Genomic DNA, 26,466 nt, shown 5'->3' on the forward strand with positions numbered 1-26,466 from the left:
ATATTCCAGACCCAAACAAACAAACAAATAAGCAATGCAGAAACACTGAACTTAAAATTACATGTTAGACCAGATGGACCTGACAGACATAGAGAAAGTTCCAGATGATAGAATACTCATTCTTCTCAAGTGCACATGGAACATTCTCCAGGATAGATTGTATGTTAGGTCACAAACAAGTCTTAATAATAATGAAGTTGAAATCATATCAACCATTTTTTCTGACCACAATGGAATAAAATTAGAAATGAATTATAAGAAGAAAACTAGAAAATTCATGAATATGTGAAGACTAAACAACATGCTCCTGAACAACCAATGGGTTGAAGAAGTCAAAAAACAACAAAGATCAGAGCATAAATCAATGAAATTAGAGACGAAAGAGACAACAGAAAAAAAATCAATGAAACTAAGAGCTGATGTTTGACAAAATAAATAAAACTGACAAACCTTTAGCTAGATTAAGAAAAAAAAAGACAATGACTCAAATGAATAAAACCAGAATGGGAGAGGAGATATTACAACTGATAACATAAAAGCACTAAGGATCATAAGAAACTACTATGAACAATTATAGTGTCAACAAATTAGATTACCTAAAAGAAATGAAAAAATTCCTAGAAACATACAACCTACCAAGACTGAATCATGAAAAAAGAGAACTAAACAGACCAATTACTAGTAAGGAGACTGGATCAGTAATCAAAAAATCTCCCAGCAAAGAAAAGTCCAGGAGCAGATGGTTTCACTAGTGTATTCTACCAAACATTGAAAAAAAAAAAAAAAAAACCACATTAATTCCAGCCCTTCTCAAACTCTTCCAAAAAATAGAAAAGGAGGGAACACTTCCAAACTCATTTTCTGAGGCGAGTAGTACCCTGATACCAAAGACAAACAAGAACACTATAAGAAAAGACAATTACAGGCCAATATCCCTGATCAATACAGATATAAAAACAAACAAACAAACAAAAACCCAAAACAACAACAAAACAAACAAACAAAAACTCAACAAAATATTAACAAACTGAAGTCAACAATACATTTAAAGGCTCATACAACATGATCTAGTGGGATTTATTCCTGAGATGCAAGGATGGTTCAATATATGCAAATCAATAAATGTGATATACACATTTTATCCTACAAAATGAAGGACAAAAGTTATATTTTCATTTCAATAGATGCAGAAAAAGCATCTGACAAAACCCAACATCCTTTTGTGATAAACATTCTCAACAAACTGGGTACAGAAGAAATGTACCTCAACATAATAAAGGCCATATATAATAAGCCCACAGCCAATAACATACTTAAAGGTGAAAAGTTGAAAACTCTTCCTCTATCATGGGAAACAAGCAACAATGCCCACTCTCACCACATTTATTCAACATAGAACTGGAAGTCCTAGCCAGAGCAATTAGAAAGGAAAAGAAATAAAAAGCATCCAAAATAAAAAAGAAGAAGTAAAACTGCCTGTGTTTACAGGTGGCATATTATATATAGAAAACATGAATGCCTCCACCAAAAACATTGTTAGAATAAATAATTCAGTAAAGGTACAGAAAGAAAAATGAATATACAAAAATCAGTTGCATGTCTATATGCCAACAACAAATTATCAGAAAGAGAAAATAAGAAAACAATCCCATTTACAATAGCATCTAAACACACACACACACACACACACACACACACACACACACACACACACAGGAACAAATTTAACCAAGTAAGTGAAAGACCCATACACTGAAAACTATAAGATTTTGATGAAAGAAACTGAAGAAGATGCAAATAGAAAGATATTATGTGTTCACAGATTGGAAGAATTAATATTGTTGACATGCTAATACCACCCAAAGTAATCTACAGACTCAATGAAATCCCTATTAAAATTCCAATGGCATTTTTCACAGAAATACAAAAAAAAAATCCAAAAAGTGTATAGAATCACAAAAGACTCCAAATAACCAAAGCAATCTTCAGAAAGAACAAAAGTGAAAACATCACATTTCCTGATTTCAAACTATCTTACAATAAGCTATAAGACACAATAATCAAAACAGTGTGGTCATTGACACAGAAAACCCAGAAACAAATCCATACATATATGGTCAATTTATTTTTGAGAAAGGGCCTAGAATATAAAATGCTGGTAGTTTCTTCAATAAACGATGGTTGAAAAACTGGATAACCACCAGCAAAAGAATGAAACTGGACTACTGTCTTAACAATATACAAAAATCAATTCCAGATGGATTAAAGACTTGAACATAAGGTCTGAAACTCCTAGAAGAAAACATGGGTAAGCTCCTTAACGTTAGTCTTGGGAATAAATTTTTGGATTTGAAACCAAAAGCAAAGGCAATAAAAGCAAAAATACATAGGTGAACTCCATCAAACCAAAAGGCACAGCAAAGAAACCACGAACAAAATGAAAAAAGGCAACCTACCACACGGGAGAAAATACACTAAAACCTTGGACTGTCAGCAACTTGTTCTGTGAGTGTTCTGCAACACAAGCAAACATTCCTAATAAACTTTAACTTGGTAAACAAGAGATGTCTTGCAATGTACGTGTACATGATGCCAAATGTCACATGATCACAACTGAGCCAATGGTTCTCCCTCTCTCTCACTGCAGGATTGTGGATGATCATCTCCCATGCTCAGGCTACGGTGTTTGGCAGAAATAAGTGGTGTTTCACAACGCTGGAAGGTGCCCACAACTGGCACTAGTGTATTTCTTGTCACTTCAAAGCACCTATGGATGGTCCTTTGCTTTTCCATACAAGGGTACGCTTGGGAATGCTTTGCTTCGTTCTAGGTTAGGCTGCCTGCAGATATAGACCCTTCCTCTGCTGCCTTATCACCAGTTACATTAAATACAGTACATGACAGGGGCGCCTGGGTGGCGCAGTCGGTTAAGCGTCCGACTTCAGCCAGGTCACGATCTCGCGGTCCGTGAGTTCGAGCCCCGCGTCGGGCTCTGGGCTGATGGCTCAGAGCCTGGAGCCTGTTTCCGATTCTGTGTCTCCCTCTCTCTCTGCCCCTCCCCCGTTCATGCTCTGTCTCTCTCTGTCCCGAAAATAAAATAAAAAAAAAACGTTGAAAAAAAAAAAAAAATACAGTACATGACAAGAGTTTATTAATACTGTACTGTAGTCAATCCATGTGAGCATATACAGTGGCCCCCGTGCAGAAAAAAGTTGAAAAGAAAGGTGGTAAGAAGAAGATGATTACAGTGGAAGCTAAGAAGGAAACCATCAAGAAGTATGAACAAGATATGTGAGTGGCTGAAATTGCAAGATTTTATAAGAAGTCTACGTTGACCTTTTGCACAATATTAAAGAAAAAAGAAGTAAGGGCGCTAGATGCAGCAAAAGGAGTCACGAGAATATCAAAGCAACGGCCATGTGTTCTGGAAGGTGTAGAAAAGATGCTTCTGGTTTGGATAAACGAGAAGCAACTAGCAGGTGATACTGTGACTGAAAACTTTATCTGTGAGAAGGCAAAGGCCTTGTACACTGACCTCGTAGGCAAACGGCCAGGTACATCAACAGAAAATGAAGAAGGCTTCAAGGAAAACAGGGGATGGTTTGATAATTTTAAGAGGAGAACTGTTCTGAGGCACAGGAAGGCTGTGAGTTTGGACGCTACGGCAGCTGAAGCAATTACTACCAAGTTCTAGAAGCTCACGGTTTCTCAGTGTTACCTGCTGGAGCAAGTTTTTGACTGCGGTAAGACAGGGCTTTTTTGGAAAAAGATGCCAAAGAGGACCTACATTACAGAAGAAGAGAATGCAATGCCTGATTGCAAGCCCATGAAAGACCTCTCACCCTCTTGTTTTGTGCGAATGCAAGTGGGGATTTCAAAGTGAAGCCCCGGCTCGTGTCTCATTCCAAGAATCCACAAGCCTTCAAGAAATACAAGGTGCAAAACAGCCAGTTCAACATTATGTAGAGGTCCAATAGCAAGGCTTGGGTCACTTCTATCTTGTTCTTTGAGTGGATCAAAGAGGTCTTCCGTCCTGCAGTGAAGAAATACCTTTTAGAAAAGAATCTGCCACTCAAAGCCTTGCTGGTTATAGATCATGCTCCTTCTCATCCTCCAGGCTTTGAGGACGATTTACTGCAGGAATTCGAGTTCATTAAGGTCAAGTTCCTTCCTCCCAACACCACTCCAATCCTCCAGCCCATGAATCAGCAGGTCATTTCGAACTTTAAAAAGCTTTACACCAAACCACTATTTCAGCAATGCTTCAAGGTGACTGAAGGAACAAACCTTACCCTCCAAGAATTTTGGAAAAGTAATTTCCACATCATGAACATCAACAAAGCCTGGGATGGGATCATCAAGAGAACCCTCAATTCTGCTTGGAGAAAACTGTAGCCTGATTGCATTCTTGGACATGACTTAGAGGGGCTTGCTCATGAACAGGTGCTGCCAATTGTTGATGAAATTGTGTCCTTGGAGAAGACCACAGAACGGGAGGTGAATGAGGAAGGCATTCTGGAGCTGGTGGAGGAGCATGGCCAGAAGCTGACCACCGACAAACTGACAGATCTGCATTGTGAGCAACAGCAAGAGGTGTGGAGGAGATCTCGTCTGCAGAGGAGGGGGAGAAAAAGGCAGAGGAATCCCTCACTTCAAATGAGATAGGGAGATGTGCAAAATGAGGGAAACAGTGCAAAGTTTTGTAGAAAAGTACCACATGAATAAGACTGTAGCAGTGCGAGCGATGAATCTTTTTAAGGACAATGTAATGTCGCCATTTCCACAAAATTCTCAAAAGAAGGCAAAAGTAAGTGTCTTTGGATAGGTTCCTTGCTAAAGTTGCACAAAAAGGAAACGATTTCATTGAGTCAGTAGATAGCAGTGATTCCATTAGTGATGGTGAAAGTTGTCCTACACAATAACCCTCCTCTCTCGTCTCCCTCACACCGGCCACAAAGGTTTTCAAAAGTAAGTACAGGTTAACTTGTTTATGTTTCTTTATATTTTGTATTTTCTTTATTATTTTATATATTACAGTATCGTAATCATTTTTATATGAATATTTTTGTTGTAGAATGAATTATCTGAGTTCCCATTATTTCTTATGGGGAAATTCGCTTTGATATTCAAGTGCTTTGGATTACAGGCATGTTTCTGGAACAAATTGTGCTTGCAAACCAAGGTTTTACTGTATTTGTAAACCATATATACAATAAGGAGTTAATATCTAAAATATATTAGAAACTCAACTCAATAGCAAAACAACCTAAACAACCCAATTTTAAAAATTGGCAAAAGACCTAAAGTAAACACTTTTCCAAAGAAGGCATACAAATGGCCAACGGGTACATTAAAAGGTGCTCAAGCATCACTAATCAGTAAAATGCAAATCAAAACCACAATGAGATATCACTTCACACCTGATAGGATGGCTATTATCAAAAAGACAAGAGATAACAAATGCCTGTGAGGATGTGGAGAAAGGGATCACTTGTGCACTGCTGGGGAAAAGGTAAACTGGACAACATGGAAAGCAGTATGGTAGTTCCTCAAGACACTGAAAAGAGAAGGAACACATGATCCAGTAATCCTACTTCTGGGTATATATCTAAAGAAAATGAAATCACTATCTTGAAGAGATATCTCACTCCCATGTTCATTGCAGTGATATTCACAACAGTGAAGGTATGGAAACAACCCAAATGTCTGTTGACACATGAATGAATAAATGGTAAATATATATATAAAGGGAATATTGTGCAGCCTTAAAAAAGATGAAAATCCTGCCATGTGAAACATGGATAAACCTGAAGGACGCTTATGCTATAGAAATAAGTCAGAGAAAGACACTACTGGATGATATCACTTACATGCAAAATTTAAGAAAAAAAGTAAAATTCAAGTAAAAAAGTAGAATGGTGGTTGCCAAGGGCTGGAGAATGAGGGGAAAGGGGAGAGGGAGGCAAAAGGGTAGAAACTTTCAGTTATGAGATGAATGTGATCTGCGGATCTAACGTATAACATGGTGACTATAGTTGATAATACCGTATCGTGTAACTGAAATTTGATTTGCTAAGAGGGTAAAACTTAAGTGTTTCCATAAAAGAAAAAGGAAAGAAAACAGATTTAAAAAAAATAAAATCTCAAATTGTTCTTAGTAATCATTTTGTTGGTGGTAGTATCAGTGTTGTTACATTAAGACTATTGTATGTATGTTGTAGAATAAAGTAAATGATTTTTTTTTAATGAAAGGTGGGGGGGGTGTAGAGAGAAACAGAACAAATGTATACATAATGTAACAAAACAGATGAAAGGCAACACGGCACAACCTACTGGCAACACGCTGAGGAAACACAAGGTGAGGTATGAGGGACGTAAGGGAGATGAGGTTAATGAGAAGGCTTCTTAGGTAAGAAGGGGCTCCAGTTAAGCCTTAAAGGAAGTGAAGAATAGAAACCAAGAGTTTAACACTTCACCTATCTCTAGAAGGGGAAGGATATAAAGAAATCACAAATAAATTTGTTGAGACCCTTTACATATGTTTGAAGCTTGGAACATATAGATAAACCAGAAGAAATTTTTTTTATTCTTTGTGAGTGTGAGACTTAGTATCTTGGAGAGCAAGGCGATGGGCTTTCTGCCTAGAACCACAGAAAGGACAAGGACTTTGTCTCTGGTTGGGTACAAGTGAGAGAAGAGAATCATGGAAATGGACCAAGCTCATTCTATATCCTTCACTTGCAACCACGAGACCTGATGCACACATCTCTCAATTGAGCCAGCTGTCTCTAGGGAGTCCCCACAGGAAAGTTTCCCTCCTTCAACTGGCCGGTCTTCGTCTATAATGTTCCAGGCACTGTCCTGGGCCCCTGGAAGAGAGATGGATAAAACAAGTTCACTGCCCTCGTGGAGCTTATATTCTAGGTTTGATTCTCTACTACCCAGCAAAGGATAGTTGATGGCCATTTACACTTAAAATATCCATTTTCTAAGAATGGGGAATACCCAAGAAAGAATGAAACATGACCACCTTCACCAGGATCAGCTTCATTTTGGAGTTAGTTTTAACCTTGGCCCAAGGTAGAAGAGAACTAGAAAAAAGAATTAGGATCCTTGCCAGTTCAATAAAGGGACTGGAGGACAGTAGCCAGAAAAAAGTCCCAGAGTGGCCACAGGGAGGTGACCATTCAAATCGGATGATACAGCCCAATGGACAACTCCAATAAAAGTATCTTGTTACAGGTGACAATTGGGAGTCTTTTAGCTTTTGTTTTAATCAGAAAAAGCAGTATCTGTAATTATACTGAGCATTCCCTTATTACACCCCCATTAAAAGACTGCATTCTTGGCTAAATTGTGTGCAGCAAAAGGCACTGTAATAGGGAAGGGGCGGGGGCGGGGGCGGGGGGGGGGGGTGGGGGGTGGGATGCGGGTGGGAAGACACAGCATGGGTGCAATCTATCCACTAAACTTGGCCCTAGAATCTTTAGATTCGCTAACGAAGGCTTATAGTAAGTCTCAAAAATAACCAGAGATTAGTAACTTAGCTAGTTTAAGCTGTCAAAAGATAAAGGATGTCAAGGGCAACAGGCAGGCATTCAGAGTTTTCCATTAGATATTTACTAACTGTCTCTCAAAAATTATATTTCTTTATAATGCTATTATTTCAAATATGAATGATTTAAAAATCTATACAAATGTTCCTCAGAAGGCATGTCTACCTTTTCAAGTCATGTCCATTGTAATCACTTTTAAAGTGTTTATGTGGTACTTAAACTATGCCCCCAAGGATTACTGGTTAGAGTTTCTCAATCGGGACCAAGATATTCATTCACTCTGCTAATATCATACATAGCAGTCTTTTACTAATTCACAGAAAATAAGTTAATAAATAAAACATTCTCAATGTAAAGGAATTTGCACGTATTTTTTTCCCTTAAATTTATGGCACTACTTAATGCTCTTCCTGAAGAATCCTAGAGAAAGATAAGGGAACCGAAAACAAATTTTATTGGGAAAAAAATAAGGACCAGCCCATCACGCTTAGTCCAGCATCTTTTTTGTTTCCATTCACGTGGGCGATTGGAGTTGTGTGTTTTATACTGCAAATTTTTAAAGCAATCCGAAGAGCACAGCTAGGAGACCATACACTACGTCACCCTCCCTAAAGGGGCTCCCCTTCTCCACACTGATGCACTATGGACACCATGGTAAGGCACAGAGAATACTGGTGTGCACTGGGAAAAGTACCGCTCTGGGAATCAAATAACCGGAGGCAAACCTTGGATCTCAGTTTCCTCATCTCTAAAGTGGAGAGGATATTTGTCCTGCCTACTTCACAGAAGGCTAAAAGGACCACGCATTTTAAAGAGCTGTGTAAACTGGGAAGGGCTACACAGATATAAGACATCATTAATACTATTATTAATTTAAAACTTCATTAAAAACAAACCAGAAAACCAGTAATTCTCTCGACCTCTTTCTGAATAGCTGTCCAAAAAGCCCTTTACTCCCTGATAGGCTGGCAGTTAGCACTAAAATGATGTTTCTCTTCAAGCATATCAAGCTCACAATCTAATCATTAATATTTGCAAAGATGCTCAGTCTTTCTCAGTCTCTAGATTGGACCTAGACTAAATCTTACATTTCTAATTTATAACCACACTCATGATTTAAAATGTCCATTGAGTCATATCTCAGTATCTGAAATTCTGAATTAGAGAATTTTACTGATCCCTTATGTTCATTCATCCATGGGGGTTTCTTTCCCAAATAATTCAAAACTGGATGAGTGCCTTTCATTTATATGAGGTATTTATCCCCTTTTCCACATTCATAGAAAGAATTCCATGAAGATACTTTCCTTGCACATAAAATTACATCAAAAACTTAAGAGATAAAATGAACTTTTATATACCAATGATCTCCATTCCAGTCCCTGTAGTCAAAAAAAAAAAAAAAAACAACAACAACAACAACAACAAAAAACCCAATAACAATTACCAAATATCACAAAGAAGTCTACAATTAGGAAGAAAATTGTTCTATACCACAGACTCTTTCCTAGCATGAAGGTGATTTCTTGAGCAACTGAGACTCAAACCCTCCTCCCAAAAAGAATTAAAAAGAAAGAAAAAAAGGAGACAGAGACACAGAACGAGCATGAAGAAACATGATAATTCAAAAGTCTGAGATGACTTTATTAAAATCCATTGATAAAAGAAAGACTATGAAGCACCCCTTCTATATGCTCTTTGTCATCAAAGAATACCGTTACACAAACCAGAAATTCCCAAGCTACTCGAGTCCTTCTTCTCCTTCTTTTCTATCCCTAAACATTTCTAGAATTCTGCCACTTCCCTCCATCCACACCGCCACGATCGCCACTCACTGGGGTTACTGTGATCGCCTTAAACAGGTCTCCCTGTTTCCAGTCCCATCCTTTCCAATTCACTGTTCACAGAGCAGCCAGTGATTTTTCTTAAGCCAGAAACCTGATCATGTCTGATCCTTCAATTAGAATAACTCAGCAGGAAAAAACTCCTAAATCCATAATGTGGTTTACAAAACCTTCCAAGTCTAAGCCATGCAAATGGCTTCAGTGTCATCTCTCAACCCTAGCTGGTCTCTCACACTCTGAACCTGCTAACCTTACTGAACTCCTTAACATTCCCTGCACAGGTCATATTTTCTCTCTGCCTCTGGGCTGTAGAAATAACAGAGCAACTAAAAGAAATAAGGCTTATTTCTCTCACTTAACAAGGCCACAAGTAAGCGAGAGACGGGTGAACATCTCAATGCTTTCAGAGCCAGTGAATCTGTTATTCTCTAGGCCTCTCTCTCCTTCAAGGTCCCAGACGGAAGCCACAGGCACTACATTCATATTCTAGGCACAAGGAAAGTAGGAAGAGAAACTAGAAAATGGGGTGGGACTAAGAAAAATAATAACAGTAGCCAAGAGCATGTTTACTTTGGGTTAAACACTCCTCTAAGTGCTTTATTTATACTCATTTACTTCATTCAAAGCTTTGAGGTAGATATTCTATTCTATTCTTCGCTGTGCAGGTATAACTTGCCCAAGGTCCCGTGACTAGTAAGTGGGAGATCTAGGACTCAAACTCAGAGTCCCTGTGCTTTAACTAGACCCACTCAGCCTCCTCCAAACAAACAAAACTAGCCTGTCAAGGATCTGCTATGAGGGAGCTCTCTCTCCAGCCTCGGGTTATAAAGTCCACCACTCTGAACACTGACACTAACTCATGCATCACTGCTGAGACGCGGCAGTCACACGAGCCTGGCATCACCTCCTGCCACAGAGTGTTGGCGTTGTGCACGAAGCCTGCGACCAGTTACACATAAGCACGCTAATAAAAAAAAAGTGCAAAACAAGCAAGAAGACAACTGTCCTCCCTATTTTATTTTTTTGACAATATTTTGTCAAAGGAGATGCTGGACAAAACGAAAAAAGAAAAAATTTCTAAACTTGAATCCAAAATGCTAATTAGAAGAAGGTACTTGTTATTCATGAGATTCTCATCTCAAGTTCAAAAAGTCAAAATGAGAGAGGCGGTTTATCCACATTAAATACACACACACACACACACACACACACACACACACTGCTTTGACTCACAGACCCCTGTAACAGAGCTGTGAATTTGCTGTTTTCCTGCTGGCAGACTTTTTTTAATAGAGAGGAACAAAGCTTCTGCTCATTTTCCCTCTCTTGGGTCACCACAAGTTCACATCAATGTCTCAGAACTTAAGCCTCAGAAGAAAGAATGGCAGCAGTACTCCAGCTCAAGTCAGCTCCAACCTTGACTGCACCTCCTATTTGCCGTGTGGCCTGAGTCTCAGCTTCCTAATCTGTAAAAGAAGGAAAAGGCCCACTTGGTGGAGTTGTGGTAGAAATTAGAAAAGATAACCATGAAGTTCAAGCACAGCATAGCACTCAAGACAACATTATCATCATTCTCCAGGCAGTTGAGGGTTCACAGTTGCTTACTTTCCAGTTACTGAGATTCTTTTTTTTTTCATGTTTACTTATTTTTGAGAGACAGAGAGACAGCATGAATGGGGGTGGTGGGCAGAGAGAGAGGGAGACCCAGAATCCAAAGCAGGCTCCAGGCTCTGAGCTGTCAGCACAGAGCCCGACGTGGGGCTTGAACCCATGGGCTCCGAGATCATGACCTGAGTTGAAGTCAGATGCTTAATCGACTGAGCCACCAGGTGCCCCGAGCTACTGATAGTCTAGTGGGTGTGGAAGCAAACATCACATGGAAAGGAAATCTCACTCACATGTTGCTCACCACCAATGAATGAGACCGGCACAGCTGGGACCTGCCAACAAGGAAACCATTTGTTGGGTTTCTTTTGGTTTGGTTTGGGGGTTTTTAGGTCACATGTTCTTTACTATTTTAGCACTTGGGAAAGGAATACATTTAAAAAATGAAACTAATCAATTCAAATAAGAAATGATATATATATGTGGGAAAGTATTACATTGTATCTGGAAGGAACTGTTGAGAAATGACTCATATCACTGCCTCTGGCTAGGGCACTGAGGGACTAGGAACACAAAGGAGGAATACAAAGGAGACCTTCAGCATTTGTAACCTGTGTACCTGTTGACAGTTCAAAATAAGTAAAATGTGAGATATTAAATCAACACTGAATAAAGTCCTATGTATCATTTAAGGTCCAGCTCAACTTCCACCTTCATTCAACCAAACATTTGAGAGCCAAGCCTATGACCTAGAAGGCCTCTACTGACCTCGTGGCTCTTCCTGCTGGCCTCCCCTTTCTCTGAATGTCCATTCTTCTCATCTCCATCATTTAGCTCCCAATTACATCTCATATACTTATTATCTGGTTCAAGAAAGTCAGGCATAAACTCATACTAAGCGGTGTAAAACTGAGAACTTTTCCCCTAAGGTCAGGAACCAGACAAAGATGTCCACACTCACTGTTATTCAACATAGTACTGGAAGTCCTAGCCACAAAATCAGACAAATAAAAGGCATCCAAATTGGTAAGCAAGAAGTAAAACTCTCACAATTTGCGGATGACATGATACTATACATAAAAAACCCTAAAGATTCCACCTGGCTGTGGATGCTAGAACTGATAAACGAATTCAGTAAGGTCACAGGATACAAAATCAATGTACAGAAATCTGTTGCATTTATATACACTAATAATGAAAGAGCAGAAAGTAAAATTAAGAAAATAATCCCATTTAAAATTACACCGAAAACAACAAAATATCTAGGAATAAACTTAACCAAATAGGTTAAGTACTCTGAGAACTATAAAACACTGATAAAAGAAATTCAAGATGACACAAAGAAATGGAAAGACATTCCATGCTCATGAGTTAGAGCTAATATTGTTAAAATGTCTACACTACCCAAAACAAACTACAGATTTAATGCAACCCCTATCGCAATACCAACAGCATTTTTCACAGAACTAGAACAAACAATCCTAAAATTTATATGGAAGCACAAAAGGCCTCAAATAGCCAAAGCTATCTTGAAAAAACAAAACAGGGGCGCCTGGGTGGCTCAGTCGGTTGGGCGTCCGACTTCAGCTCAGGTCATGATCTCGCGGTCTGTGAGTTCGAGCCCCGCGTCGGGCTTTGGGCTGATGGCTCAGAGCCTGGAGCCTGTCTCCGATTCTGTGTCTCCCTCTCTCTCTGCCCCTCCCCCGTTCATGCTCTGTCTCTCTCTGTCCCAAAAATAAATAAACGTTGAAAAAAAATTAAAAAAGAAAAAACAAAACAGAACAAAACAAAACTGGAGGTAGGTATCACAATTCGAAATTTCAAGTTATATTACAAAGCAGTAATAATTAAAATAGTATGGTGCTGGCATAAAAATAGACACACAGATCAACAGAATAGAACAGAAAACTCAGAAACAAACCCACAATGATATGGTCAATTAATCCTTAACAAAGGAGGAATGAATACACAAGGAAAAAAGACAGTCTCTTCAACAAATGGTGCTGGGAAAACTGGACAAGTACATGCAAAAGAATGAAACTGGACCACTTTCTTTCACCATACACAAAAAATAAACTCAAAATGGATTCAATACCTAAGTGTGAGACCTGAAACCATAAAAATCCTTGAAGAGAGATAGGCAGTAATCTTTCTGACATCAGCCACAGCAACATTTTTCTAGACATGTCTCCTGAGGCAAGGGAAATAAAAGCATTAATGCAGTAGTGGAGCTACACCAGCATAAAAAGTTTCTTAACAGCAAAGGAAACAATCAACAAAACTGAAAGGCAACCTACTGAATGGGAGAAGATACTTTCAGACAACATAGCCAATAAAGGGTTAGTATCCAAAATGTATAAAGAATGGATACAACTCAATACCCCAAAAAAACAAATAATCCAATGTAAAAATGGGCAGAAGACACAAATAGTTATTTCCCCAAAGAAGACATACAGACACATGAAAAGATGCTCAGCATCACTCATCATCAGGGATATGCAAATAAAAACTACATGAGATATCATCTCATACCTGTCAGAATGGCTAAAATAAAAAACACAAGAAACAACAGGTGTTGGTGAGGATGTGAAGAAAAAGGAGCTCTATCACACTGTTAGTAGGAATGCACACTGGTGCAGCCATTATGGAAAACAGTACGGAGATTCCTCAAAAAATTAAAACTAGAACTACCCTATGATCCAATAATCGCACTACTGAGTATTTACCAAAAAAATACAAAAACACTAATTAAAAGGGACACATGTATCCCTAGGCTTACTGCAGCATTATTTACAATAGGCAAACCCAAGTGCCCACTAATAGATGGAAGCAACCCAAGTGCCCACTAATAGATGAGTGGATAAAGAATGTATGTATGTATACACACACACACACACACACCTACACACAATGGAATATTATGCAGCCATAAAAAGGAATAAAATCTTGCCATCTGCAACAACATGGATAGAGCTAGAGTGTATAATGTTAAATGAAATTAAGTCAGTCAGAGAAAGACAAATACCATATGATCTCACTCATATGTGGAATTTAAGAAACGAAACAAATGAGCAAAAGAAATAAACGAAACACAAACCAAGAAACAGACTCTTAAGTGTAGAGAACAAACTGATAGTTACCAGAGGGGAGATGGGTGAAATAGGTGATGAAGATTAAAGAGTAGACTTACCATGATGAAATAAAATAAAGTAAAATGGAAAAAAAATGAAAAAAAAAAAGATAATTGAATGGAAATGTGCATAGGTCTTGACCCATGCCCAGATGCATCATTCTGGAATCACTGAGTGCAAACCCCAAAACAGGAGAGCCACAGACTCTCACCTGACTGGCTCCTGTGGGGGAGGGAGGGAGGGAGGGAGGGAGGGAGGGAGGGAGGGAGGGAAGGAAGGAAGGAAGGAAGGAAGGAAGGAAGGAAGGAAGGAAGGAAGGAAGGAAGGAAGGAAAGAAGGCAGGCAAGTACACAGGCAGGCATAGTTCTCCAATAGACTGCAAATCCCTTAAAAGCAAGGAACAAGACTTCTTCTTTATTGCTCTCAGCCTTAACCCAGAAATGACGGCAATAAATATTTGTTAATGGCTTGCCTAACATAAGCCAGAGAGTAGTAGTTACAACTGATCACACCATCTTCAAATTTCTTTATTCAGTTATATATCATGATGGAACCCAGAAGAGGCAGACTATCACTTCAAAGACTACGAGTCCTTTCTTGAGCTAAAAAAAAAAAAAAAAAAAAGCTTCAAGTTATTAACCTTTTCAAATTTATTTTAAGCTTATTGGTCTTTTACTTTCTGCTGAGTTGGATCTTTGTTCTAGGTTTTTATTGCAGTAGGGTAGTGCTTCCTTTAATATTAGGAAGAAACAGCACAGAAGATGGAAGGAAAGCAAAGCTCATCCTCCAAAAAGACACTGTAATTTTTTGAGTTCACAGTATTTATCTGCCACTCCTTTATATGAAAATGCGACAGAATTTTTCTGAAAATCAACAAGAAATACATCAGGACCCAAAGCATACTGAGCAACAGAGAATTAAAATTGGGGAAATTACTGAGAATTTTTCCTCTGTTCCTATTTGTCACAAAATGGAACCAGTGCTCTTAAGCCCAGTTTGGTCCCATAGTGAATTTTGCTGAAAATATGCAAGTCCACACTAGGCGGTACAACCCGACAGTGCGGTAATGGAGGCATGAACCTGAAGAGTTGTAGCAAGTCAAGGCGTGTCATACGAGCTATGTCCTACAGGAGCAGATGGAGTTGCCAGAGGACAAAGGGAAGGGGATCACAATCCAGGCCAACTTCCCTCTCCCTGCCCCACCAAACCTGCCCTTCCTTCACTGCCCCGACTCAAACAGCCACTCCACGAACCCAACTGTTCGGGCCCCAAACTGGGAGTGGCCCCTTGACCTCTCTCATAGCCCCACACCCCACTTCCTGAAAGCAACCACTTCTCACAGTCACCTCCCATGCTGCCTTAGTTCAAGCCACCATCATCTCTTGCCCAGGACATGACTAGAACCCCCTAAGTCATCTTCCTGATGACACCCTTCATCTCTTTCCTCCCTTCACACTACACACAACCCCAAAGTGATCTTTTCAAGAATGACAACCTGATGATACCACTCTCCTCCACACACTCTCCAGGACAATCGGAATAAATCCAAACTCACATTAGAGTTGCCCAGGGAGTTTTTTTTTTTTTAAATGCTGACGGCTGAATCTCACCACATAGATTCTGAGCCAGCTGCGGGACCGCAACTGTGCAGCCAGGGTTAACACGCTGCCGACCTGCCCCATCTCATCTCCCGCCAATTCTCACCTCTCTCCCTGAACCCCAAACACAGCAGCCTCCTCTCCCTTTCTCATACGCCCGGCTCAGCCTTATGGCCTCTGCACCGCAGGCCCATCTGTTGGGACCAATCTTCCTCTTGCTCATTACTTAGTTTTCAGCTCAACTGTCCTTGGGGGGGCTTCCCGACCCTGGCAAAAGCCACCCATCACAGTGCATGGTATCCCCACATCCTCACTAAAGACACCAGGAGAAAACAGCAAGTCACATGGAAAGTAGGGAACCCCCTCACACTCGCCCCAGATAAACAGCACCTGCAACAGGGCTGGTGCTCAGAGGATGCTTGCTGAATTAATGAATAAACAAACAAACCAGCCAAGACATGGATGCTCAAATGTAAGTTCCTACTAAGGAGCCACCATCCTACATCTGGGCTCTGGTTCGACCCGCTGTGAGTGGTGAGATATTAAGTGCTAGCAACTACGGTGTAGAGGAGAAGTCTATAGACTCTCAGACATCTCATGTTTTAAAAACAGACAATAAGAACTGCTAGTCTTAGGTTAATTTCTCTACAAACGTGAGAACTAGAAGACTTCTCACAGCAAATAAAAAATGCCTAAACAAATAATCTTCTAGATGTATTAGCCAAACTCCTAAAAGTGTGGCCTGGTATCCAAGACCTTCTATTATAAGGCAGACCTTCCCTTACATGCACTCTCCCCTCCAGTCATATTAAGTTGGCCCTTTTCCAAACTCACCTCATGCCTCTCACCCTCCATACCTTCATCATCCTACCTCTGGCTCTAGCAATTCCCTTCTCTCCAAATCTCCATTTGTCCAAACTCCAACCATTCTTACAAGTCCATATAAAATATCATGTCCACAACATACTTCTCAATCACCTAAGTCCTCAATACTCCATTTTGTCCCTTGTAGTATAGATCATATTGTGGTTTCCATGCTTCCACTCTGGCCCCCTAAAATATATTCTCTATACATCAAACAGATCGGACTTTAAAAGACAAATTCCCACCAAGCACTCTCTTTCGGTGGCTCTCCAGTGTACCTACAACCCCAACTCCTTATGGCTCCAGGCCCACCTCCCTCTTGGATCTCATCTTGGACACTCCTACCTTGCTCACTCCAGCCACCCTGACTGTTGCCAGTTCTGCAGAGTGGCCCGTTCTTCCCCTCAGGGCACTTTCCCCTTTGTATTTACTTCTCCCTCTGACCAGGACACTCCTCTTGGCTCTTCCCAAGACCGGCTTCCTCTCATCCTTCAGACGTCTCCTGAAATAGCCCTCCTCAAGGAGCCTGCCCAGTCCTCCCTAGGAAGGAAACTTCCCCCCTCCGCTGTCTGTCACTGCAAAGAGTATTTGTTTCCTTCACAGCCCTTTGTACAACCTGTAATTCTTTACTATTTACGGGCTTGTTTCCTGTCTCTCCATTAGCATATAAGCTTCTAGGAGACGGTGATCATGCATATATTGTCACCACTATTACACTGTTCCCTCAGTTCCTGGCAGGCAGGATGCCTGGTATATGGGGGGTGGGGGAGGGGTGTCAATGAATGAATGAATGAACCATGAATGCAAAAAAAAATCATGCCTAATTATTAGCCTCCAAAAGTAGATGAAGTCATTTTTCTCAGAACCACCACAGAACTTTGTTTTCTATCTCTCGAGTAGAATTATTCTCACTGAGTACCTCGTACAGTTATTTGTGTGTGAATTTGTTATCAACCAAGCTAGATTTGTTCTTAATCATCTTTGTTTTCACCACAGCACCATCCATATTAAGCTCAAAAAAGAAGGATAAAAGGAAGATCAGGAGAGAGGAAACGAGGAAGAAGAGAGAAAACAAAGGAGAGGATGAAAGGGAAGGAAATCAGAAATCATAAGAGATAAGGAAGGAAGGAAGGGATGATAGGGAACACGAATATAACACATAGATTAGTAAGGTGATGGTTTGCTTCTAACTGTAATTTTTTGGCCAACATTTCTATATTTTTCCCTAGCCTCTTTTCTACCTTCTTTCCATTTCAACTGAACATCCTCCCATACCCTTGTGCTGCTTTCACCTTGGGGCCTAGATGGACGAGCGACTATCATTCTCCACTTCTTTCGCGGAGGGGGGGGGACTGTTAGCCGGTTATATCTGCAGTCAGCACACTGACTTTGCAAGGCCAACAAGGGTGGCTGCCACTCCCAGCATCCGGCATCTGGGGGAGTAACTAACAAGGCAGTCTGCTCCAGGTCAAAGTTTATTTTGAAAAGAGTAGACTACCAACAATTTCCATTCCTGGAAACCAAATGAACAGTCTTCGTTGTTCTCACATTTTCCTTTGGCCACTTCTTTCTATCTGCGTGGAGTCGAGCTGCGTGTTTTCCTGTACTTCCTGTTGTTTGTTTTTCTGGGATCAGACGGAGGGAGGGTGCCTGTGAATGTATCGTACCAAAGGGATTTTTCAGTAGGTTCAAAAAAGAGAAAATCATGGTTAACAAGTTCCTTCCTTGGCTATAGTAAAAGAGGTGGTGATGAGGCGAGCAGCGGGGCGGAGGAAAAGGAAGAACGAGATGAGGAAAGGCTCTCAGTGGGCAAAGTGCAAGCTAAGCTGGAAACAGAAATGATTTCAAAACAAGCCAAACAGTATTCTCTGGTGACTAACATGAAAGATGAAGAGCTTCAGAAAGCAAATAGTGGAGTTAGTTTTTCATCTAAAGAACCCAAGAGGAATTTTTCCCTTTATCAAGTACCTAAGCAAAGAAATAGGGAAGATGTTTGTAAATGTTCAGAAAAGCTAGGTAAAGGTTTTATTGTTATTCCTTCATCTATGCAATTCTGTTTAACTGTGAAAGATTTTTTTCTCTTCTTGTGCAATACTCCCCATTCCCTGTGCCCCCCCCCCAACTCCTAGGCAAGATTATATCAACAATTATTATTTCTTTGGTTTTTTTCCATTCCAGTTACATCATGTGCAGTAAAAGTAAACATACTTATAACACTGCATGTTGTGTAACACAATACAGTTCTGCATTTCGCTAGTCCTCAAAACTTAAAAAGTAATAAACACTCTGCACTCCCATAAAATTAAATGCCTTGGTATTTCAAGTTCTTAGTATAATGTTTCTTAGCCCTTGCATTCCCAGAAACCTGTAAGGATAGCTCAGAAGAAACAACTATAAAAGCACAACAAATAATGGCTGTAAAACGATTATGAGAACTTATCTGATTTCATAAGAGTGAGCTGTGAACAGTCCCAGCCTAAAGGTTCCATACTTTTCTTTCTTATAATAAAATAGTATATGAAGATTGGATACTTAAGCTGTGTACTCCCAGGATCTTAATGAAGCTTTTGAATATAAATTGATATACAGTGGTATCACATCAAAATCTGCCAAATCTAAAATTAATGATAAATCAGGTAAATCAAACTAAAAACAAATCAAACAATTTGAGTAATGCCAAATGTAAAACCCCCAACTGTATCTAAAACTCTGAAACACTGAGGCGATCTTATTTTATTTAGAAATGTCATGAACTATAAAAGAACCACAAAAATTTTAACTAGAAGAAATGAATCAAATTGTAAATTATATTTCTTAGTATCCTGTGAGAGATATTTCAGTCATTGAGTTGAAGATTTGTGTTCACTTCCTGAAAAATTGTGGAGTTTCTAGAAAAGCCTCCAAATTATCTTTCTTTGGTAAATTATATAACAAGAATCGCAAGGGGCAATAAAATCTCATGTTTATTGCTAAACATACATTCTGACAACTCTTTAGAACCAAATTCTAATTTCTCATCTCAGACACCTGGATTGCTTGCCCACAGGGTAGGGACTGGTCTTCATTCTTCATTCCTTATTGGTAATGCACCTTTCAGAGCAAACCAACCATGGTCCTAACAGTAGCAATGAGGACTAACTGATACACTTGACTCCTTAGCAAACACCAGTGTGGGGTATGAACACACATTACTAAACTCTAATAATAGGAGCGATGGACCATATAATCTGTTCTACCTCAATTACATACTGAGTCCAACCACCCTTTACTACCTGTACCACTTCTGCACCTGCCCAAGTCACCATCTTCCCTCACTTGGACAACTGCCACAGCCTCTTGACTGGCCTCTTTGCTCCTTCCTGATCCTCAACAACCCATTTTTCCACTCCAAAGCCAGAAGAACCTTTCAAAACTATCTACTAGAACATGACACTCAGTGCACCTGGGTGGCTCACTTGGTTATGCGTTCGACTCTTGGTTTCAGATCATGATCTCACGGTTGTGAGATCAAGCCTCACATCAGGCTCCATGCTGGGCATGGGCCCCGCTTGGGATTCTCTCTCTCTCTCTCTCTCTCTCTCTCCCTCTCCCTCTCTGTCCCTGCCCCTTCCCTGCTTGCATGTGTGTCCATGTGCACATGCTCTCGCACTCTCTCAAAATAAATAAATAAATAAACATTTTAAAAAATCCTACTTCCTGCACATTTTCTCTTCCCTTCTTCCTCCTCCTTATCCTTCTTTTCCCGTAGAAACAGACTGGGTGAACAACATCCTATGGTTGTTTTCTCCTTTGCAGGCTCTGATGAGAATGGGGCTAAGAGAGCTGGCCCCTAAAATTGGCACATTCTTAGTAGTGATATTACTGGAGTCATTAACACCTCACTTACCCAGAAGCCACATGTCTGATGAGCCAAACTTTCTAAAACACTACTGGAGAAGAACCAGAAATTATAGAAATGGGAAAGAAGACTCAGAGATATCACAAAGTCCTCACATCAAAGTTCCCTCATATTTGGGTGCCTGGATGGCTCAGTCTGTTGAGCATCTGACTTCGGCTCAGGTCATGATCTCACGGTTCCTAAGCTGGAGCCCCACGATGGGCTCTGTACTGACAGCTCAGAGCCTGGAGTCTGCTTCGGATTCTGTGTCTCCCTCTCTCTCTGCCCCTCCCCTGCTTTGTGCCCTGTCTCTGTCTCTGTCTCTCTCAAAAATAAAAGGTAAAAAAAAAATTTTTTTAAGTTCCCTCATATTTTAGACAAACCTAATAACCCCAGGCATCCCTTTTCCTACATATAACCAGAGAGAATATATTGTTGAGGATGGAGCTCTTGAGGCAGGCACACGGCAGTATCAGAAAGTGAACACTAATAGCCTGCCAGAGAGGAGATAACAAAACTATGAAAAATAAACATGAGAATTTAAAAAACCAAATGATAATATACGGTATTCAGTGTAATGGAAAAACTCCACCTGGAGTAAACCCTAAGTGTATCACTATTTACAGCACAGTATTTCCAAAATGATCCTGAAATAACAGGAAGACGTTAGATGGTATTCCAAATATTTTCTTAGGAAGATGAAGAAATGCACAATATGTTTTAGTAAATTTTCCAATAAAATGGTTGCAACGGTTTTAAGAGATGCTGTTTAAAAGGTTATAATTCATTCATCCCTTAGACGAAAAATTCACTCTTCTGTGACAATGGTAATAACATGAATAAAATATTGACTGGCAAAGAAATTACTCTTGTTTAAGTTGAGTTCCCCTGCCAGTGGTGTGCTTATCTCAAGAGGTCACTCAAGGCTTCTCCCGTGCCGGTGTGCCAGAGGAGGGGCATCCCAGTACAGATGAACACCAGGAGGCTATGAGTTCTCAACAGCTTGAAAGCTCCCCGGATACCTGACAAGCTAAGAGGTTGAGGTTCTATGCCTGTCTGGCATGTTTTCATCAGCTTTTCCCCATTGGACTCATTTCCTCTTTGGATTTTCCTCCCTCTTCCATCCTGTATACAGAAGCTGCCTCCTGCCTGGGAAGACTTAGCCGTTCTGCATTCAAAAAATATTTATTAAGTACCTATTACAGATCAGGCCTTGTTTTAGATGCTGGGGATATAGCAGTAAACCACGAAGGCCCCACAATGAGTAGCTGATGCCAGCTCTGTCCTAGGCCTTCATTGTCATGTAGGGTACGGGATGAAATTAGGACACAGAGGAGGGACCTTCCAAATCAAAAGGAGATAAAAGCCTGCACAGAGGAAATGCTGGACTTCTCTGAAATGTGGACTCCTAAGCCCACCACTCTCTTGTGAGGGATAAGGCCACATTCAGGAGCTGTATCCATTTACCATCAGATAGAGTCTTTGTCCTGACTGGTTAGCATACATCTTTTACCCAAGATAAGAAAAGCTACAGACCTTAGTACATGTCTGTGTCCAAATGTTCCATGTCTGCTAACCCACGAATCCACAGGGGACTCTGGCTCTCACAGTCTAAACTCACAGAGTTAATGTGACCAGTCTATTTTTCCTTAAGACTTAACAGGAGATACGGTCTTAGTAGTTGGCAAAACAAGGTATCAAAATTCCTCAGTGATCACTATCACAATCTAATATCCCTGCCTTTAATGTTAACATGGATGATATCCTTTTTTTTTTTAATGTTTATTTATTTTTGAGAGAGAGAGAGGAAGACAGACAGAGCACAAGCAGGGGAGGGGCAGAGAGAGAGAGGGAGAGACAGAATCTGAAGCAGGCTCCAGGCCCTGAGTTGTCAGCACAGAGCCTGATGCAGGGCTCAAACTCATGAGCTATGAGATCATGACCTGAGCCGAAGTCGGCCACTTAACCAACTGAGCCACCCGGGCGCCCCAACATGGCTGATATCCTTATCTAGCAAGTCTAAATAGAAAGACCTTGAACCCAAACGACCTCTACATTATGACTTAACTAGTTAGTCGCCATCCCCAGTCCTTCATGCTAACTATACTTTGGAATGCCACCTGGAAACTGTCAGCAAAAGCCCTGCCTTACTCTCCCCTGTAGTTCAGGGGGAATAAGGGCCTAGGAAAAGTTACGGCCCACACTTAGCAAGTAAAGATGCTTTCAAGAGTTCCTCAGCATAGGGCAAGCAGTTACTTGCCTGTTCCTCTCCTGCAACCTTCTGAAGGCAAAACTATCCTCCACTTCCTGCTTTTTCACTACCTTCTCCAGAGTCAGGTGCCTACGTGGACTCTACTGTTGTCAGACAGTCAGAAGTTCCTGCTTTGTTGCTATACCTCTTTGGATAGAACTTCTGAGATTAATAGTAACCATAGTTTTTATACAAATATACAAAATGATTCTGTTATCAGTGGAAACTGAAAACAGCAACTAGATATGGGTATACTTTATAAAAAAAAAAAAAACAAGCTTTTTTGTTAATTTGTGGGTAAAAGGATCTCAGTTTTAGGATTTAAAACGTCAAGCCTTAAAAAACTGTTTTAAAACACAGACGTCTTTTTGTGATAGCCAGCCTGCAAAACGACCCAATAATTCTTGCCTCCTAATATTTACACCCCTTTGTAACTCTCCCACCCCACCCTACTCAGGGTGAACTGTGTAACCAATAAGATATTCCTGAAACAACAGAGGAGTGTGACTTCCAAGAGTAAGTCATAAAAAAACATTCTGGCTTTCACCTTGCTCTGTGAGACTATTCGCTCTGGGGGAGGCTGGCCTCCAGGCTGTGAGGATACTCAAGCAGCTCAGGAAGGAGCTCAGATGGGAAGGAAGGAAGACCTGCCAACACCCAGCCCCATGTGAGTTGTGTGTCAGTAAGCCCATTGACAGTGATAGCATGGGCAAGAAAGGCATCCCCTGGGCCCAATTACTTGTGGTGAACCCTGATCGAAGCCAACGTTCTGGCTGGACCAGCCCTTGTGGTTCTCATGACTGCAGGATACACACTTCAGCAAACTATCAGGGAACTTCGAAGAATACGATTCTTTACTCACAAGCCCTGGAGGATATCCGACACACCCAATGGCCACACACCAAGATGGCAGGTAGAGAGGAAGGAAGAAGAGCCTGAGGCTCTGCCTTTATCGGGTCTAAGGGCTGGGTGCCTAGGAGTTCATGGCTTCACTCCTTATTGGCAAATTTAAAGCATTAAGGCATGAGAAGGGAGAAGCAGAGTCACCCAAGTGGTCAGCTATCCAGGTTACCAGGGGCTTTCTAAAAGGGGAATTTCATGGATGGGGGCAGCCTGGTTCCTTATCTAGTTGTTTTGCTAGTAGCTGTGTTACACAGCTAGAAATACGTTTATTCAAGATGGATGTCTTTGAAGTAAATGCCTCAGCAATGAAAAACATAATGCCAGGCACTTACATCACAATAAAAAAGCCCAATGCTGGACACTTACGCTACGTGAGTGGACCATCTGGGAAGTGTATTCTCCAGAAGCATGCCAGCCTTCACATCACTCAAGTCCCAGTTGACATATTGAGATGTCATGAGAGATCCCAAGCCAGAGCTTCAGCTAAGGCCCTTCTAAATCCCTGACTAAAAGAAAATGTGTGAGATAATAAACGCTTACTGTTAGCTGCTGCTAAATTTGGGGGTAGTTTGTTATGCAGCAACAGATAACTAATATAAAACTTTATACTGTGAAGTTTCCAGCTGACAAATGAACCATTCGATGTTAACTATCAATTCATACCAGATCCAGCTACTACATACATTTGAATAAACAATACACATACACCTGTAGTCAACAGCAGGAACTCAAAAGTCAGACGAATTGGGTTCAAAGGTATGTTCTACACTGTGTGACCCGAGACAAGTTATTCATCTGTCCAGTCTTATAAAATGGGGATGATAATAACAGTACCTGTCTCATAAGATTGTTGTGAGTAATCCTAGTAAAGAACTATGTCAGGAATGTAGTAAGTGCTCAATAAATGCTACTTACTAAGATTATGAGTAAATGAAGTTACTCTTTTTAAAAGGGTAAAAATGACAGTAGAATGAATTGGGAAAACACATTCACTTGGCTGCTTATTCTTTTTTTGGCTTCTGCAACATATAGGAAAGGGGGAAAAAGGAGCCAAGAGACCAGAGAAGGCAAACAAGATTTGGATTAATAAGCCTTAATCACATCTAACCAGGGAAAAGGAGGGTGACCATATAGTTTGCCATAAAAACAGGGATAACTCTGAGAGTGAAAAGGAACCCTACTGAGAATGGTATTGGCATAAAATAGGACGGTCCCTAACAAAGCAGGTACGTAAACATCCTTCAGTGACTACAGTGTGGGAAATAAAACAAAAACTGTTGAAGATGAGAATAAAGCTCTGGAAAGGAGATTCAAATTCCAGAGCTATCCTGAGAAGAGCAGTCAAAAGTAAAAATTTAGAGCCAAGCATGTAAATAAAGCATTATGCTAGAGCCTTGACTGAGATCAGTTCTAAGATTCCTTTGAGCAGCGATGGAGAAGTTAAGAGTTTACCAAGAGGTACCAAATAAATGTTTTATGCCCTTAGTTTTTCTCTCACTGTATCATATGTTCAAATAAAGAGTCAATCTTCCTTAGGTTTTTAGTGGGGCAGAACACATACTAATGTAGGTTTCAGTTAATAGCGACTTTAAGTGAACTTCCAGTTTCGACAAAGAGGACAGGAAAACAGCATCAGGTCCTGACAGCTTGCCTTCATTGTCGGTAAAGAACCCTTGAGGAAATTGGGGCGCCTGGGTGGCGCAGTCGGTTAAGCGTCCGACTTCAGCCAGGTCACAATCTCGCGGTCCGTGAGTTCAAGCCCCGCGTCGGGCTCTGGGCTGATGGCTCGGAGCCTGGAGCCTGTTTCCGATTCTGTGTCTCCCTCTCTCTCTGCCCCTCCCCCGTTCATGCTCTGTCTCTCTCTGTCCCAAAAATAAATTAAAAAAAAAGTTGGAAAAAAAAAAAAAAGAACCCTTGAGGAAATAAACACTAAGCATGCTGAACTTCCAAATGCAGCTGGAAGTGACTTCCTATGCTTTGGGTCTAGCAATTCTTTATGGTAAACAATTCAGAATCTACTTTTTCCTATAATTATGTTCATGCTCTTTTTTTTTTTTTTAAGCAAAAAAAGCAAGACTATATTTGGGGAAAGACTCTCAAGCTTACTTATTTATTTTGCTACCATATAAGAAAGAGTATGGTGAATACAGGCCCATTCCCAGGGTCAGTTCAATGAGAGCTCTCCCTGAGACTGGCTAAAATTAAGATTATTTACATTGAACTTGAACAGGGGCAGATGCCCTCAGAGAACCTCTTAAAGTACAGCTTTTCTGGAAGCAAAATGTTTAACTATGTATCACACTAGAATTCCCCTTATTGTGACATCTATAATGTTTCTATTCAGAAGTCATGTGGTAACATACGATTAGGTAATTTGGATAATGACATGTACGTTCAGGTCTAAGGACTTTACTGAATGTGAATGTCAAAATATATTTTGTAAAAGGCTAAAAATACAGTCGATATATAAATATGTAGTGAGCACATGTCAAAGACCTATGTAACTTATTAATGGGGAAAACAGCAAGGTGGTAAAAAAAAATTGTTATAGCGAAAAAAAACAGTTATAGTGAATTTAAAAAAAAAACTGAAACAAGATCGTTAAATTACACACAAAACCAGCTAATGTTCTATAGGTCAATAAAACTTAACCCTCAGGTTATCTCTTCCACCTGACAAAAATCATTTGCATCACAACAATTTTCTGTAAGTTAACTTCTAACTTTACCAGAGTCCGGGTACTAATTAATAGCAGTTAATACATAAAACAAAGTTACATTGTCTAGAGAATGAGATGACCCACAAATTTACATTCTCTAGAGAATCTCCGATGACCC

The 26,466-nt window shown here is 40.3% G+C and overlaps 1 protein-coding gene across 4 annotated transcripts in view; it reads right to left on the bottom strand.

Annotated features, from left to right (window-relative positions):
* CRADD (CARD and death domain containing adaptor protein) overlaps positions 1–26,466 on the bottom strand; it is a 180,168-nt gene that overhangs the window by 91,954 nt on the left and 61,748 nt on the right. Inside the window, exon 3 of one of the 4 annotated variants that reach the window (XM_086712656.1) lies at positions 6,564–6,869. The exons of the other annotated variants lie outside the window; for them this stretch is intronic. Coding sequence (XP_086568782.1) covers positions 6,721–6,869 — 149 coding nt within the window. The 3' untranslated portion in view covers positions 6,564–6,720. Of the gene's footprint in view, positions 1–6,563; positions 6,870–26,466 lie in introns of those variants that run through there. 4 annotated transcript variants of the gene reach the window in all.

This window comes from Puma concolor, chromosome B4 (assembly GCF_028749965.1).
Source record: "Puma concolor isolate L17-30 chromosome B4, mPumCon1.1.hap2, whole genome shotgun sequence".
Classification (NCBI taxonomy): Eukaryota; Metazoa; Chordata; class Mammalia; order Carnivora; family Felidae; genus Puma; species Puma concolor.